This window comes from Urocampus carinirostris, chromosome 2 (assembly GCF_059441175.1).
Source record: "Urocampus carinirostris isolate Australia breed hairy pipefish chromosome 2, RoL_Ucar_1.0, whole genome shotgun sequence".
NCBI classification, from domain to species: Eukaryota; Metazoa; Chordata; class Actinopteri; order Syngnathiformes; family Syngnathidae; genus Urocampus; species Urocampus carinirostris.
In genome coordinates this window covers 13737199-13753697 of record NC_142350.1, presented here as the reverse complement: position 1 = coordinate 13753697, position 16499 = coordinate 13737199, and the positions used below count along the sequence as shown (strand labels likewise).

The 16499-nt window shown below is 40.6% G+C and overlaps 1 protein-coding gene across 3 annotated transcripts in view; it reads right to left on the bottom strand.

Moving 5' to 3' along the window:
• Nucleotides 1-16499, bottom strand: part of khdrbs3 (KH domain containing, RNA binding, signal transduction associated 3) — a 149729-nt gene that overhangs the window by 46686 nt on the left and 86544 nt on the right. For all 3 annotated transcript variants that reach the window (XR_015849762.1, XM_088328998.1, XM_088328999.1), the window contains 2 exons: nt 3351-3497; nt 199-338 (listed from right to left, as the gene is read on the bottom strand). Coding sequence is in view for 2 of the 3 variants with exons in the window: in XM_088328998.1 (XP_088185124.1) it covers nt 199-338; nt 3351-3497 (287 nt within the window). In the remaining variant the exon portion in view is untranslated. The remainder of the gene's footprint in view (nt 1-198; nt 339-3350; nt 3498-16499) is intronic.

Genomic DNA, 16499 nt, shown 5'->3' with positions numbered 1-16499 from the left:
GAAAAATCTAAGGCAATTTTGAGGGGTTTATCTATTTGTGCCGGGGTTTTCCTTATCAAAACAACACAAAACTGGGGGAGTTTTCTTGTTCAAAATGACTCCCATATTTGAGGGTTGTCTAGGTCAGAACAGCCATTTTTGTTTGTGTTCTCTTATAACACACACACAGCCATTTCCAGATAATCCGAAGCAGGTTACCTGGGAGGTCCCGGCACAGGTGTCCCTCGAGCACGGGTGGCTGACTTGCCCCTAACGGCTGGCACCTTGGCATCTTCTGAGCCGCCGTTCAGGTAGGTGAGCTCCTGCAGCTGCGCCTGTCTGATCTCATCGTTGTAATCCTGCACATACATACCAACCAAAGTCAAAAACTCAAATATACACATGCACACAGACAATGTTGGGAATAACGCATTACAAAGAAACATGTACCTGAACGCAAATACTTTTCTCTGTAACGAGTACTGTAATCTGGTATTAATATCATTTTGTAAATCAACTGTTATTACATCGCTGGATTAGATTCGATTTATTTGATTGATACTCTTAAGGAAATTCATTTAAACCGACTATACCGGGGGGAAACAACAAGCATTACATTACAAAAACTGCAGAATGACAAACATGTATGGCAATGTGACAATGAGGCCAGACTGTTTGGATGGGTCAGTTGGGCCTGTTGTTTAAAAAGGAAATGGCAGAGGGGATCAGGCTTTTCCCAAGGTGGGCCCTCCTGAATCGTATTGTCCTGTATTTTTGCCCTGATGATAGTGGGATGAGGTATTGATATGGTGGGCGAGTGAAATCCTGGACAATTGTGTTTACCAGTCAGATGATGGACCAGTTATCTAAGTCAGAGAGGTTGGGATTGGGTATCTGTTGTAGAAGTAATACGTGTGAGTCTGGTCCGGTTAGTGACAGGAAGCCCAGGGTAATAACTCGTCAAACATCACAAGAAGATGGATTGAACAATAATTTGCTACTATAGTAACAGGAGTTGAGGTGCAAAAGCAAATCAAAGCAGAATTTGTCCAGCAACGGGGACTTCACATGGGGGAACCTAGCCTCATCAGTGGGTAGAGAAGGAAATAGTGTGAACGTGTTTGGGGACAACTGTCAGTCAATACTGAGGTCCGGCTCATCTCCGAATAGCAGAAAGACGAAAAAAACAAAGCAATCAGCTGTATCTGAGTCAGATCAATAGGCTTCTCCTTTTACTGGTAACCACAGGAGCCAATGTTATTTCATGTGGAGGAGAAAACCCCCTACCCTAAAAAACGGCCTGGAGATACAGATGGGCGCCACTAGGCTGTACTTGCCGAAGACTCACCTTACGAGGTTTTACCCCAACGACCCAGGTGGTTAAGGGGTCCGTGAAACTTGAATCTGAGGGTTTAACATGATTACTTTTTACATAAAGTAACAAGTAACTGTAATTAATAAGTATTTTTCAGTAACGTGACCAACTGTGCATACAGAGAGCCATAGACTCCCTTTCAGTTAAAGTGTATTCAATTACAGAGCATCTCCAGGGCTATGAAACCGGGAACATCTAATTAAAAGTGATGCAGTTTGCGCAAACCTCCACTCGCCTTTCTCTTGTAATGGCATCAGAATACATTCACAAAAGCATTTCAATGTTTTTTTTTCAACCTGATTCTCAGATTCTGATTCTATGGGGACTTGGGGAAATGGCATCAGTGAGCGAGTTGGGAGTGCAGATAATTAATGAGATGTAAATTAGTACAGCCGAGAGCATTGCAGTGATCATCTATAATAAATGGCGGGAGTAAATAAGCTCGCTGCAGCATACCACTACCTCAGAGCATCCCGCTTTATGGAAGGTACTGTACATTTCAGACTACAGAGTGCGTTGATTAAAAGCCGCATGCACAAATTTCAGAAATAAACTTGTTTTTGTACACGCCGTGTCAGGTTTTAAGCCATAGACGTTGACAGCCATCAAAATCAACTCACCCTTGTCCATTTCTTACATTAAAATATATAAAGTAAAATAAAAAAACATTGGGAAAATGTGTAGTACAGAAAAATAACATACTATGCCTTGATTAAGATACATGATTGCGGAATGTGTCCAAGGCTGCCAATGTTAATCAACAAGTACAGCAGTCACTATTACTTATTTTGGCATTAACATATACGCTGCAGAGAGACAATAATCCTAATACATCGATGTTTAAAAAAATAAAACTTCGAATATGTACTGTCTGCTGATTGAATATTTAATTCTGGCAGCAGGTGAACAATAATCAGGTATATATTTTCTATGGGGCTGAAAACTGCGGCGTCATATTAGACTCAGAGCCGCATGCAGCTCTTTAGTGCTGGCGAGTGGCTCCCTGGCACTTTTCCATTATGTTGAAAAGCTGAAAAATATGTAGGAGGGAAATATATTTTTGATTTTACACGGTCTCTGTAAGAGGACAAGCATGACACCAACATGTTTAACATTGTCCAAATCCGTAAAAAAATGTATAGGATAAATATTACAGATCAACTAGGGGTATAACTGTGAGATGAGAAAGATCAGCTGGTATGAGTTCACAGGTGAGGAACGACATGTTTGTCTCTCTCAGGTATTGGTTTGGTCTTCAGGTTGTTGCCTTCAATGCAGAAAACTCATATCTTGTGATGTTTAGTCATAAATCTCAACCTTGAACTACTGGAAAACATATCGATGATGAAAAATGCTGCTTTCCTTTCCCTTGTTTTCCTCTTTCTCCTAAGTCACCTGTGTTAGAGGTGAGGTGTGCCGGCCAAAGTTCCGCATATTTTGAAGGCGCGGCATCACAGTGTAAGGCAGCCTCGTGCTACGCCCCTAATTTCAAGTGCAAGATGAGCCACATTACACTCAGTCATTTAATATAGATGAATAAAGAATGTGTTGCGATTATAAGGCTTGTATGAGGCTTTTATATTTTTGCAGCTCCAGACCACTTAGTTTTAGGTTTTATATATATATATATATATATATATATATATATATATATATATATATATATATATATATATATATATATATATATATATACTGTATATATATATATATATATATAATGGTTTATGAGTGGTAGCAATACTTGTTCTCGTACCTATAATTTTTTCACGTCTGCAAGGGATGGGAGAGCTTAAGATCGGTGTCACATGGTACAGCCTGTGTATGGGCTGTTGTGATTGTATGAGCTTCCGAAATTAAGTCAGTACAGTATTTTGAGTTCTGTTTTTAGAAGTGTTTAAAATTAAGAAAAAAAAATGTAGTGGTTTGTAATCTGTGATGTACGGTATTTATAAAGATCATTGTTCCATTGAGAATATGTTGGTGTAAAACACACCGGTATGAGAAACTTCTTGATCTCCTCCAAGGCGTGACCCATTCTGGCATAGGCCTCCGCCGGCGGGGCAAAAACCTCGATGAGGACGTGCAAATCTTCGTTGAGGTGCTGGTATTTGGCCTCGCCGCTTTGGCGTAGTTCCTCTTCCTGAAGGGGACAAAAACAAAAATGAAAGATGCTGCCAATTGGCTGTCAGCTGGCAAGTTTTGTAAGGAGGTGTCCTTTGAATTATTTGTACTGCAGTTGTCAGTCAACGCCAGTTGCTTTTGTATTTTTGCAGGCTGCTGCCGCCTCTTTAATTAAAATTTGGTCAACCTTGGATATGCATACTGCCAAATTAAACTCATGCACGATTAGTAGATCATTTTGCAGATGTTAAAGGGACCGTGTGTAGCATTTAATGCATTTAATTCATAGGAAAATGTGATTTGTATAAGAAGCAAAACATTCATATAAACATAGGTCGGTCGAGAAAGAATTTCTTGTTTGGGCATTTTGTTTGTTGTTTAGTGCCCACTTGTTAGTTTCTTACTTTGTTTCTTACATGTTTTATTGACGGTATCTGTCTTTGTTTCAAGTTTAGAAGTTTTTTGGGGATATTGTTTTCTGAACTCGTCAGTCACCTAGTACCTCTTTTTGTTTTTAGATACCATTCATCTTTTTGAGCACTGTTGCCTGCAGTATCTGGACTTATGTGGGGGAAACATAAGTCCACCCGCAAAACAGGTACCCTGCAAGAGTACTTATTTCAATCGCGTCGTCTTTAAAAAAAAGATGTGAATCTCTATGTCAGAGGATTGTAAATCAATTTGTACATCTACACGTTTGTTAGCCTGTCAGCAGAGAAAGCGCAGCAGACTGAGAGTCTGTTCAGAACATATGCTGCAATCCAGTTGCTTTCACACATCACTTTTATTTCCTTTTTCATTTTACATCCTGCTCGAGCCTAAAAAGCTTTCAGGACGAAAAAAATGTGCAAGCTTTAATCTCTCATTGTCTCGAGGTTAAAAAAAAAGCACATGTTGATGAGCTCAAATACACCTAAAGCAGTGCTTCTCAGTTATTTTCTGCCATGGTCCCCATCAGAAGTCAGGTCAAGTTTATTTCTATAGCCCTTTATCACAATAAGTCTCAAAGGGCTTTGTACCACCCATTTTCGGTTGTAAATCAGCAACAACTGGTGGTCATATATTACACAGTGTATCTTTAAAAATCAAAAGTTCTCTAGCTGCACCCCGATCGAAAATGCAGCAAGACATAGGCCACTTATGCCCTGACAGAAACATGCCGGGATAAATTTAACGGCGAAAAATACAACGGAGAAAGCCCTGAATGTCTCTGACAGCAAACAACAGGTTCTGTGTCCCAATTTTTCTCATTGCAACAAAATAATCTTCTCCAGGGCTTTCCGATAGTCGCCACTTCCTTTTATTACTTCGTTTGCCTCTGCAGCACGCCAGCTCAATGTCTCTGATGTCATCTAATTATAAATAACCTTCTTTTAAGAGTGCCCGTGGTATGTTAATGAGATGGTAATTTTCTCCATAAATCTGGGCTTTTACCGAGCCGTCTGTGTCGAGTGTGTAAGTAAGACGTCAATGTAGCACAGGTTCTTCCTTTCATGTGTTGAAATATTTGCATTGAAAAAAAAGCTTGGAAACATGATCATTATTATCATAAAAATATGAGTAAGTCTAATGACACAATGAGTCATTTGGGCCTATTTGCTTAAATATCAAAAACATTTTTTAATCATATGCGCTTCACAGTCCAGTGCACCTTATATATGAAAAATAAGACACATTTTGAGGGGATTCATCTTATAATCAGGTGCGTCTTTCCATGTGAAATTGCTAGGGTCACACTCATCTGCTTAAAAGTTAAGAATAGAGAAAAATAAAAGAGAACAAAAGGAGTCACACCCTCTCAATTAAAGCGAGGATTCAATTACACTGGGCTGGGTGCAAGGAAAGCACGATAAATTCATTTTACTGACACGTTGGGATTGCGAGAGAAAGTCCCGGAGAGGAAAACGGATGAGTTAATTACGAAGCTAACAAGAGAAGCAGGAGGGCGGGGTTTGCACAAGGCAGATGCCTTTATATCATTGCCCTCTTGCAGCGCCAAGACAGCTGAGGTGCAATAACTAAGCAGAACCCTGACAGCTTTTCAACACCTCTTGTCAATGGAAGAACCAGAAAATCTGACGGAAATGTCCCAACAAACTGGGTGCTTTTTTTGTAATCCGGTCAACACTTTTGCAAAGGTCCCTAACCACCGGGCCGGGGTCTTTTGGTACCGGGTTGCACAGAAATAAAAATAAATTTGAATATTTTTCGCCTATGTGTAACGGGTGTAATAATAACTTTTGTTTTATTGAAATTCCTGCTGAAATATGTGTATAGTTTTTGGTAAATGTCCTGCAATGCTGAGTCCAACAGTGCCATCTGCTGGTATGGGGTGGGGTTTGGTTTTGGCTTCTAACATGTGACCAGGAGGCGGGGTTTGTTGTTAGTCTTATCAGAGAGAACCACAAAGGTAAGACCTATCTTTTGGTGCTCCACAAAAAAAGTTAATTTTAAACATTATAACCCCAGCTGACAAATCTCTCACCATGCATAGTAATGTAATTGATATTGTCAAGCTGTTTACGTTTATTTTCGTTTTGTTTCTGTTTGACTAAATATTAATTCCCCATGTAGAGATCAAAGAGATCAGACCCAGCAGAAAAAGCTAATGTTGTGACTCATCCATTTGCAGAAACTGTAATAATAAAAACCTCATCATCCAGTCCAGCGTGAATGTGGATCTTTGGTGGGACACGTACACCGCGGTTACATATGTTAGATTAAGCCTCTCAGATGTTCGATAGAACACTTAAGCTGACGCTAGGTTGCTGTGACCTTTCCTGCTTTGATGTAGTACTATCTAAAAGCAATCATGCACACATTACCCAGTTTGAACCAGTTAAGACAGGCCAGTCACCCCCTTGCTTGGGTGGGCGGCCAAGACATTATAAGACTAGGCACTATCTTTGATAAGACAGAAAAAAAGGCTCCACAGCTGTGTATTCAATCTGTTTGCCATTCAGTAAATAGGTAAAAGAGAACATGCAGTCTCCTCGTTATTATTTCTAATAAAAACGTTTGGGATAAAAGAAACAGGATTATGTTCAGGCGGACATTTCACCTTTTATTGTTTTACAACATTGCTACATTCAGACTGAACTTGAACCAGGGCTTTTAGTTAATGTGTTTGAATTCAAATCAGTGTGGTTCGACGGCTGGGCGCTAGTAAGGGAAAGTATGGCTCTTTGTAGAGAAATGTATCTTTCTGCAAGGCTCACCAAAAAGAGCCAGGTCTTTTGGATCCCGGACAGCCCTTCTAATTTTTTGTTACTTGATCTATATATTACCAAAAAAGGAAAAATGAAGGAAAAAAACAGATTTTGGAAAAGTCTTACTCACTCTCGCCATTTCTTGGCTTGTCTCTTTATTCTAGCCTCTGTCAGCCAGTTCATGATGCGAGTACAAGTATGTGCATTTCTTAAACACTTGAATTAACTTTTTTCTTTTCATATTTCTTGGGGTTTGGGGTGGCCTTTGGTCTGTACTTGTACTAGTTTCATCATTTTCATGTTACACTAACAAATAGATAAAAAAAATAAATAAATAAACAAGCGGGAATGAGCATGATTAAATACTGAATTTTTGGGATTTTAAAGAGCACCTGATTATAAGGTGCAACTTCAAGAATATGCATTTGTGAAAATTGTTCTGTGTTAAGGCACATCGGACTATAAGGCACATTAAATTAAAACTACGGTAAGAGCGAGGTTTGCATTAATCAACCTCAGAAAATTTAGAAAAATGTATGTCATAAAACATATTAATTAAGAAAACTTGTTTTCAAAGACACAAAGAATTGATTACCGTAAATTCTGGACTATAGAGCGCACCTGATTATAAGCCGCACCCACAACATTTTAGGTGATTTGCCACTTTTGTACTTGCACAAGCCACACCCATGTATAAGCCGCATGCGCCCGCATTGAACTCATGACACAATCACAAGTTTGAGCCAGGACATGCTTTGAGTTTCACAATTGTGGGTTTGAACAAATTTATTGACACTAAAAACAGAAAACAATCATGACAATCTCAACAGCAATTAAGCACATTCACAATATTATATTCCAATATTACGTTTTTAACAGCAAACACAAAGTGAGGTTTGAACAAACCTTCTCGAAAATCTTATTAGCAATCAAGCATATTCACAATTTCATTATATAACATCTTTGTTAGTGTCAATAGATCCGTCCAGGCCAAAGTCGATTGTCCTCGGTCTGAACAAATCCACCGACACCAACAGCAGCAAAACAAACACGACAATCTCAACAGCCATCAAGCATATTCACATTTTTTTTTTTATATCTGACAATATGACGTGACGATATGACGTTTTAACATTTTTTCCTGACATTTTCAACATCAATTAAACAATTTCAGAGTTATTTTCTTTTAACAGTAGTTAACCAGCGTGTAAAAGGCAATACTATTGTGCAAGGGCATAGCTCTGCCATCCCACCCTCCCAAGCAGCATTCTTCCAGTCCTCTGTGTGGGCCCTCTCCCTTCTGCGTGGGTCCTCTCCCTTCTGGGTTCCACAACCCAGGCCGTTGCTGCCGGGACTCCCACAGTGTAGCTCCGGCTCCCCCCTCCGGGTGGGTGCAGACGAGTCTTCTTTATGGCTGTGTCGTAGGCCCGCCGCTCGCAGATTGTATGGTATCTGCAGCCATTTGGAGCACAGCCACGGGGGGGATCTGCCTGCACCTCCATACCAGCAGGTTTCTGGAGGTCCAGATGGCGTCCTTGATGGCGGCGAGAGTGAGCCAGTCCCTGGCAAAGTCGTTCCGAGGCCTCCTCGACCGACTCACCCCGTAAAGCACGTACTGTGCATCAGGGACCTCTCCTGCTGGCAAGTCCGGGAACTTTCCTAGTTGTTCGGCCATTGTCCACAAGACCTGGGCAGCGCTGCACTCACAAAAAAGGTGCCTCACCGACTCCTGGGCGCCACAGCCAGGTCGAGGGCACGTCGAAGTCGCTGACATTCCTCGGTGGTACATTACGGCTCTGACTGGGAGAACTTCATGAGCCACCATCCATGACGAGTCTCGTAGTCTGTTTGGGAGGGCAGGATGATTGACGTTGCTCCAAACCGTTGTGGATTCGCCAAACGCAAGCCCCCGCACAGGGCTTACTGTTGCTCGCTCTTGCACAATAGCAATAAGGGCCCTGTGGTTTTGTAAAGTGTGACATTCTTGTGTTTCCAAATCAAACTTCTTCAAAAAATCCCGAATAAAGAGATGTGTTGTTGGCAAGTTAAATGAAACTGGAATCAAACGATTGTTTGGTACAAGCTTTAGCTTCCGTAAATATGAGCCCATCCAAAACCGGGTCATTGCTTGACTTTTCGGGTTGTTGGGTGGGCCCACAGCGTTTTGGAAGTGGAGGGAGACATATTTGCTTCCCAGGAAAAGCTGGAGGTCAGGCACTCCTTTCCCCCCTTTTTCCTTTTTCTTTTTCATTGTATCTCTTTTTATCCTTTCCCACTTTGAGCCCCAGACAAAGCGAAAGATGGCTCGGTCCAGTTGTAACAGCACGTTTCTTTTAGGCATAAAAATTAAACTGATTGACAAAAGCATTGGGAGGATGATCGCTTTGATGATTAGGACCTTCCCCTCTATTGTCAGTTTTCTTAGTGACCAAAAAACAAGTTTTTGCTTAACTTTCCTTGTCACGTCATCCCAGTTGGTCTCGCCTCCTCCATCCGCATTGAATTTTATCCCTAGGATTTTCTGGTCTGTCTTTAACACCGTCAGCGGGAGTCCTGCCTTTTCTGTCTCTTTCCACATTCCATAAAACTTCACTTGTGATTTTTCTCTATTTAGCCTTGACCCAGACGCCCTCCCAAACAGGTCAGTCAAGTCAAGGGCTCTTCCAACAGATGCGCGGTCAGTACATAAAATATTAAAATCATCCATGTACAAAACACACTTGGTAATTTGTCCCCCACTTCCTGGGATATTGATGCCTTCTACAAATCTATCTTTTCTTAACATTTGTGCCAAAGGTTCAATGCAAAGAACATAGAGAAGGGGAGACATAGGGCAACCTTGACGTACACCGCAGTTGATCTCGATTGCTTCCGATAAATTCCCGTTAATCATGAATTTGCTGTAGATGTCTCGGTATAGCAGTCCTACCCACTTGATGTATTTTTGGGGAAAACCACATTTTTGCAATACCCTGAAGAGGTATTGGTGCGAGACTCGATCAAAGGCTTTTTCAAAGTCTAGGTTTAGGACCGCTAGTCGCATGTTTCTGTCTCTTGCATAACAAATGGTGTCACGGATCAGCATGAGACTGTCACTGATCTTCCTTCCCACAATGGCACAGGTTTGGTCTGGATCAACCAAGTCTCCCAAGACAACAGACATTCGTGTTGCTAGAAGCTTGCTGAAAATTTTGCAGTCCACGTTTAAAAGCGTTATGGGTCGCCAGTTTTTTAAGTCAATTTTGTCTCCTTTTTTGTGCAATAGAGTAACTATCCCTATTCTGAAACTGTCTGGCATATGGTCTCGACTGGAAAATTTGTTAAAAACAGTTAACAAATCTGGTGCTAAAATATCCCAAAAAGTCCGGTAAAATTCGAGGTTGAGTCCGTCCTCCCCGGGTGATTTGCTTTTTTTCATAGTCTTTATGCAATCATTCAGTTGGTCTTGGGTAAAATCCGATGTTAAAAAGGGGTCTTGACGCACTGATCTTGAAATATGATCTAATACATGCCCCATTTCATTCTCATATGTTTCTTTCTTTTCAAATAATTTTTTGTAGTAGTCTTCGACCAATCTGGTTATTTCACTACTTTCCTTTGTTACTTGCCCGTTTTCGTTTTGAAGTTTAAAAAGCCCCTCATTTTTGCCCATAATTTTTTTTAAAAAATAGCGTGTACATTTTTCCCCTTCTTCTATTTCTCTTTCTCTGCTTCTTATTATGATGCCTTTGCTCTTTATTTCCGCCAAAGCGTTTAGTTCTTGTTTGGTCTCTTTGATTTCATCATTAAAGTCCATCCCCTTTTTTGTTAGGATGAAATAGCGTTGGAGTCTTCTTTGAAGTCCCGACATGCGTTTCATCTCTTTAAGTTTCTTGTTTTTCCCTGCATTTTTAAAAAAGGTCTGTGTTCGTTTCTTTGTCATTTCCCACCATTGTGCTCGTGAATCATACGAGTCTTGAAGGGTCTGCCAGTCTTTGTACTGCTCCCTGTATTGTGCGGCTAGAGCCTCATCCTCCAGCAGGGAGCAGTTTAACTTCCACAAACCCTTCCCAACAGTCATACCTGAAGGAAATGAGAAAGAGCAGGACAGTAGCAAGTGATCCGAAAAAAAAACTGGAATTAATCTTGCATCACTCTGTGCTAAACCCCTCGTAAATATGTAGTCTATTCGAGAGGCTCTGGCATTGTCACTACTGAACCAGGTGAAGCCCTCCTCTCCTGGATGTATGGATTTGAAACAGTCCACCAGTTTAAATGTCCGGCACATGTCTTGTAATAAAGTTGATGTTTTATCTACTTTAAACTCCTCGTCGTTCCTCTTTCTATCCTTCCTACTTAGGATGCAATTAAAATCTCCTCCCACGATTAGTGGTTGATGGCCTAGCATATGCGACTGGATGTCCTCTAAAAGTTCGTACCTGAGTTGTCTGTCGGCATGGCCGTATATGTTAATGAGGTTAAAATCATTCCCTATATAAGAAAGTCTTGCTAAGATTGCGCGTCCGTCTCTCATCACAGTACTCCCCTTTATGATGAGTTGAGGGTTGTTTATTAAAATGGCTACCCCATCGTTACGGTTTTCATTCGAGCCACTCCATAATGACGGATATGGCCAAATCTCTTCCCACTGTTTATAATTTTTTAGAAAGGGGATGCAGCATTCCTGTAGTAAAAACACATCTGTTCTGATAGTTTTTAAGAACGATAAAACACTGTGAGCCTTAACCTTTGATCTCACACTTCTCACATTGATAGTAGAGACAGTAATGTTCATAATTGTTGTTAAAGTATTTAAACTAGTTCCGGGGGATCTGAGTCCATTCTTTGGTGATCATCGAGATCATCGAGAGTGTCACCTGTGTCAGACACATCACGTAAGAGTAGTACCTCATTTTGAGACTCACCGGGGAAAACTCTGGGACCCTCTGACTCTCTGTCTGTGGTTCCAGGTCTTCCCCTTTTTTCTGGGTTAGGGGGTGAGCCAGAGGACCTATCAAGGGGTCTCTTACTTCCCTGCCCACAAAGGGTCAGATTTTTTCCCTCCCCGACTTCCTCCGTCTCAACTTCATACAGTTCCCTTCTGGGCTTATTCACCGGCAATCGGCTTTCTTCTAAATCTCTTATCTTTGTTTCTGGTTTTTTTACCACTCCCAATTTTGTCTTACTTTTACCCCTCTTTCCAGTGCCCGTATGGGTTTTTGGAGAGTAATTCGCCTTTTCGATTTGTTTTTCTTCTCCAAATCCCGGCAATGGCGTAGCAAACAAATTTGCTAATTTGGACTCTCTTCCAGGCCCTTTCTGATTAATATGTGTTTTCGGAGTGACAGTTGCTTTTTTCTATTCGTTTGTCATGTCCAAATTCAGGTATTTTATGAGAAATCGAATTAGAAATTCCAGGTTCTTCCTGTTTCAATTTTGATTCTCTGGTCTCTCCTCCAGGGGTTTTGGTAGGTACGTCTGTTTTTTCAATTTGTTTGTCTTGTCCAATTTCTTTGTGCATTTCTTGATCAATTTAATTGGGTATTTCCATAACTTTATTCATTTCCTGTTCATCTTAATTGGGTATTTCTATAACTTCATTAATTTCTTGTTCATTTTCATTTTGTATTTCCATGACTTTATTAATTTCATTGTCTTTGTTATCTTTATTCATTTCATTGTCTTTGTGACATTTATTCATTTCATTATCTATGTTGTCTGACATCATTTAATTGTCTCTGTTGTCTTTGTTAACTGCCTTCCTAGCTTTCAATTCGGGCAGTTTCTAAAGAGGTGATTCGTTTCTCCACAGAGATTGCATTTTCTGCTATTGATACATTCCTCAAAGGAATGTCCAATTGTTCTGCACTTTCCACAAAAAATTCGATCACATACCTCAGCCAGATGCCCATGCTCACCACATTTGCGACAGAGTTTCGGTTGCCCTTGATAGTGGATAAAGCCACGGTTTTCCCCCAGGAATATAGTCGACGGGATTTGTTTCAGTCCCTGAAAGCCCTGAGGATCTTGCCGTAGTTGGACTGGTACCCTCCAGGCACCAGTCCAATAGCCTTTCTCACACCTCACCTTCATAGCCTGGCCTTTTACTGAGCAGTATCTACTCAACCAATAACAGACGTCATCAGCACTGATTATTTCACTAAACATTCTAACAATGACAATCTTGTTAGCATTATCAGTCAGCTTCTCCACTGTAAATCCTGAAAACTGGGACCTCACTCCCTCATTGCGATTCCAAAACTCTTGATAAAGAGCTGCCGTTTCAAAACTCACATCAAAGCCTTTGCCAGAAGTCATTTTTATGACAGCATGTACCTCCTCCTTTTTAAACTTCAGAATCTTTTCAACAAACTTGTTAATAAAATCCATCCTTGACATTCCCTCCGAAATTGCCACAACATCTTTGAGCAAGAATCTCACGCAGTTACGTCTCCGCCCGCCGGTATAATTCCCGGCCATGGCAGGACTCGGCTGCTTTACTTCTAACTATGTTAAAATGGTTAGAATTGTAAAATTAATAATTAACAATACTCTTAAAACCGACGCCAATGACAGTATAAACGCATAGAACGAGTATGAGTCGGACCTCAGCAATGACGGGGAGCGGCGTTTACTTCATAGATAGTAAACAATCCTGGAACCAGAGTCGACATCATGAATGGAAAATGATACCCGTAATTAATGTATGATGCAGACTTGTAGAGTCCGGGTCCCGTTGAAAGTAATCCAAGGAAACAAAATGTATATTTCCAAAGTTAAGGGTGGGAAAAATATATATCCACTATTGTCCGCTGCGACAACAGATATATCTACCGGTAACTCAGCTTTACCTCATTTCCCATCAGCCCGTGTTTACTCCGCCCCTTCTTTTTGATTCGTCCGTAGAACACATAACAGAATGCATCTCTAAAATAAATACATTACAAAAATATACGGTTGCAAATACATATTATACATGGTTACACATATTTACGGAGAAAGACGGTACACCGAGAGAGTTTTCAAAGCTTTAATAATAATAATATAACTTTCATCCCAAACCGTGCCTTTGAAAGGTACCAACACGCTAGTTAGAATCACGCTCGCAATGTATCATACGCATCTGTTAAAAAACGGCATCACATTATTGAGAAATTGCTCTGTCCACTCCATGCATCAGCCCGGTATTGCAGTACTTCCGGGAACGGTGCATTCGCAATGATCGCAGCAATGCTTTAGGGCTAGGACCTTAGCTTGGCCTCTTGGCTGAGAGTAAGCGTCCCGGCTCCTAGGCTTTGTAGCGTATTATGAACTGACCGATAACGGATAATGGATGATGAATGACGAAGATAGAACAATAACCCTTAAAAACCCCAAAACCCCAATTCGCACTGTTTTGCTGCTGTTGGTGTCGGTGGATTTGTTCAGACCATAAAACAATCGACCTTGGCCTGGACAGATCTATTGACACTAACAAAGATGTTATATTACAAAATTGTGAATATGCTTGATTGCTATTAAGATTTTTGAGAAGGGTTGTTCAAACCTCACATTGTTTGCTGCTATTAGTGTCAATAAATTTGTTCATACCAAAAAAGACACTAACAAAGATGTTAAAAATGTCAGAAAAATGTTAAAACGCCGTGTTGCCGAACATGACGGAATTGTGAATATGCTTGGCTGTTAAGATGGTTGTTCTAACCTCACATTGTGTTTGCTGTTAAACGTCATATTGAAATATAATATTGTGAATGTGCTTGATTGCTGTTGAGATTGTCAAGAGGGGTTGTTCAAACCTCACACTGTTTGTTTTCTGTTATTACTGTCAATAAATTTGTTCAAACCAAATTCGCACTGATCGCTGCATGGTTCTGTGGCTAGGACCTTGACTCTGCCTCTTGGCAAGTGTCTACAAAATCCCCCCCTTGATGGCGATAGTTACGAGGAGGAAGTTGAGGATGATCTATCATGAAGGGGGATTTTGTAAGGTTTATTGATATTCATTCAAATAAAGTTTTCATTCATTCATTCATTCATTCATTCATTTTCTTTATCAATTATCCATTATCGGTCAAATCATAATACACTACAAAGCCAAGAAGCTGAGACACTTGCTCCCAGCCAAGACGCTGAGTCAAGGTCTTAGCCACAGGGCCAAGCAGCGATGAGTGTGAATGCACCGTTCCCGTAGGTACTGCAATTCCGGGCCGATGCGTGGAGTGGACAGAGCAAGGGCGTCTTTGATGGCATCTTCCTCATTGGTGGCGTCTTCCTCATAATCGGAACGTACCTTGACTTTACAGACAATGTATGCTTAAACTTAGAGGTTGCAGCTTTTCTTGGCGCATATATTCTACTGGTCTTAATCGTATCTTTTACACTCCAGCGCCGCTGGTGGCCGTTAGAAAAAATTCCATAAATTGGCCGCTTCACTGAATAAGCCGCAGGGCTGAACATTTGGGAAAAAAGTAGCAGCTTATAGTCCGGAGTTTACGGTATTTCCTAAATTGTTACCGTAAGTAGAAGCACTCAGTTGTACATGTGCAGTATTCCTGATTAGTCTATTTCCATTCTATTAAGTACACCAGATTATTTTGTATTTGTTACAATAGGGACCAGTTATTAGCATGTCCGCCTCAAAGTCCAGAGGTCCCAGGTTTGATTCCAGCACTCTGGTTTCCTCCCATACCCCAAAGACATGGCTGGTAGATGCTCCAGCACCCCTGCAACCTTAATGTGGACGAGCATTTCGGAAAATGAATGAAATTATGGGACTGGTGCAATGTTACAAGGACACTAAAATGTTTGATTATCATTATTAGTACACTATTAGTATTATTTAAAAAAAAAGTACTAATTAGTTTAATACTGCCCTTGGGCCGGATGTAAAACATGTTGTCAGACATTAAACCGGTTCCTGGTACAGAAAATATTGGGCACCCCTGGTCTTTTGGATTTGTGACTTGTGACTGAATGGTTCAACTTTGAAGTCACTCAGTTCCATTTTTGTTTTTCATACAACTGGCTTTCTCTTGTGAGTAAAAAAAAAACAAGCTGCCACAAGACCGAGCTAAGCTGCTCGGTCTTAAATCTCACAGTGGGCTCTGTGCAGGTTGCTCGGGTCAGCACATCTCCATGACTGATCTCTTGCGGACCGTCTGAGACTATTGATCGGTGTGATCAAAATTAATGCGCTGTATGATAACAGGGAATCATCACTGCCAACAAATCAAAGGCACCAGCGGACCAGGGCTGCCCAGTCGATTTATCTGCTTCAAACAAAGTCGGCAATCAATCGTGCTCCTTCGGAGGCTGACATGAGAGTCATTTTTTATCCTCTTTAGACATTCGAATAATCGTTAAAGAGTAATCCACGTGAAGAAGAATCCACACAAATGACTCTTCATACATATAAATATACTGGACTGTCTCAGAAAATTAGAATATTGTGATAAAGTTCTTTATTTTCTGTAATGCAATTAAAAAAACAAAAATGTCATACATTCTGGATTCATTACACATCAACTGAACTATTTCAAGCCTTTTATTATTTTAATATTGCTGAATTTGGCTTACAGCTTAAGAAAACTCAAAAATCCTATCTCAAAATATTAGAATATCATGAAAAAGTATACAAGTAGGCTATTCAACTAATCACCTGAATCATCTAATTAACTCGAAACACCTTACAAGGTTTCCTGAGCCTTAAAAACACTCAGCTTGGTTCAGTAAACTAAATCACAAGTATGGGGAAGACTGCTGATCTGACTGCTGTCCAGAGGACCATCATTGATACCCTCCATCAGGAGGGTAAGACACAAAAAGAAATTTCT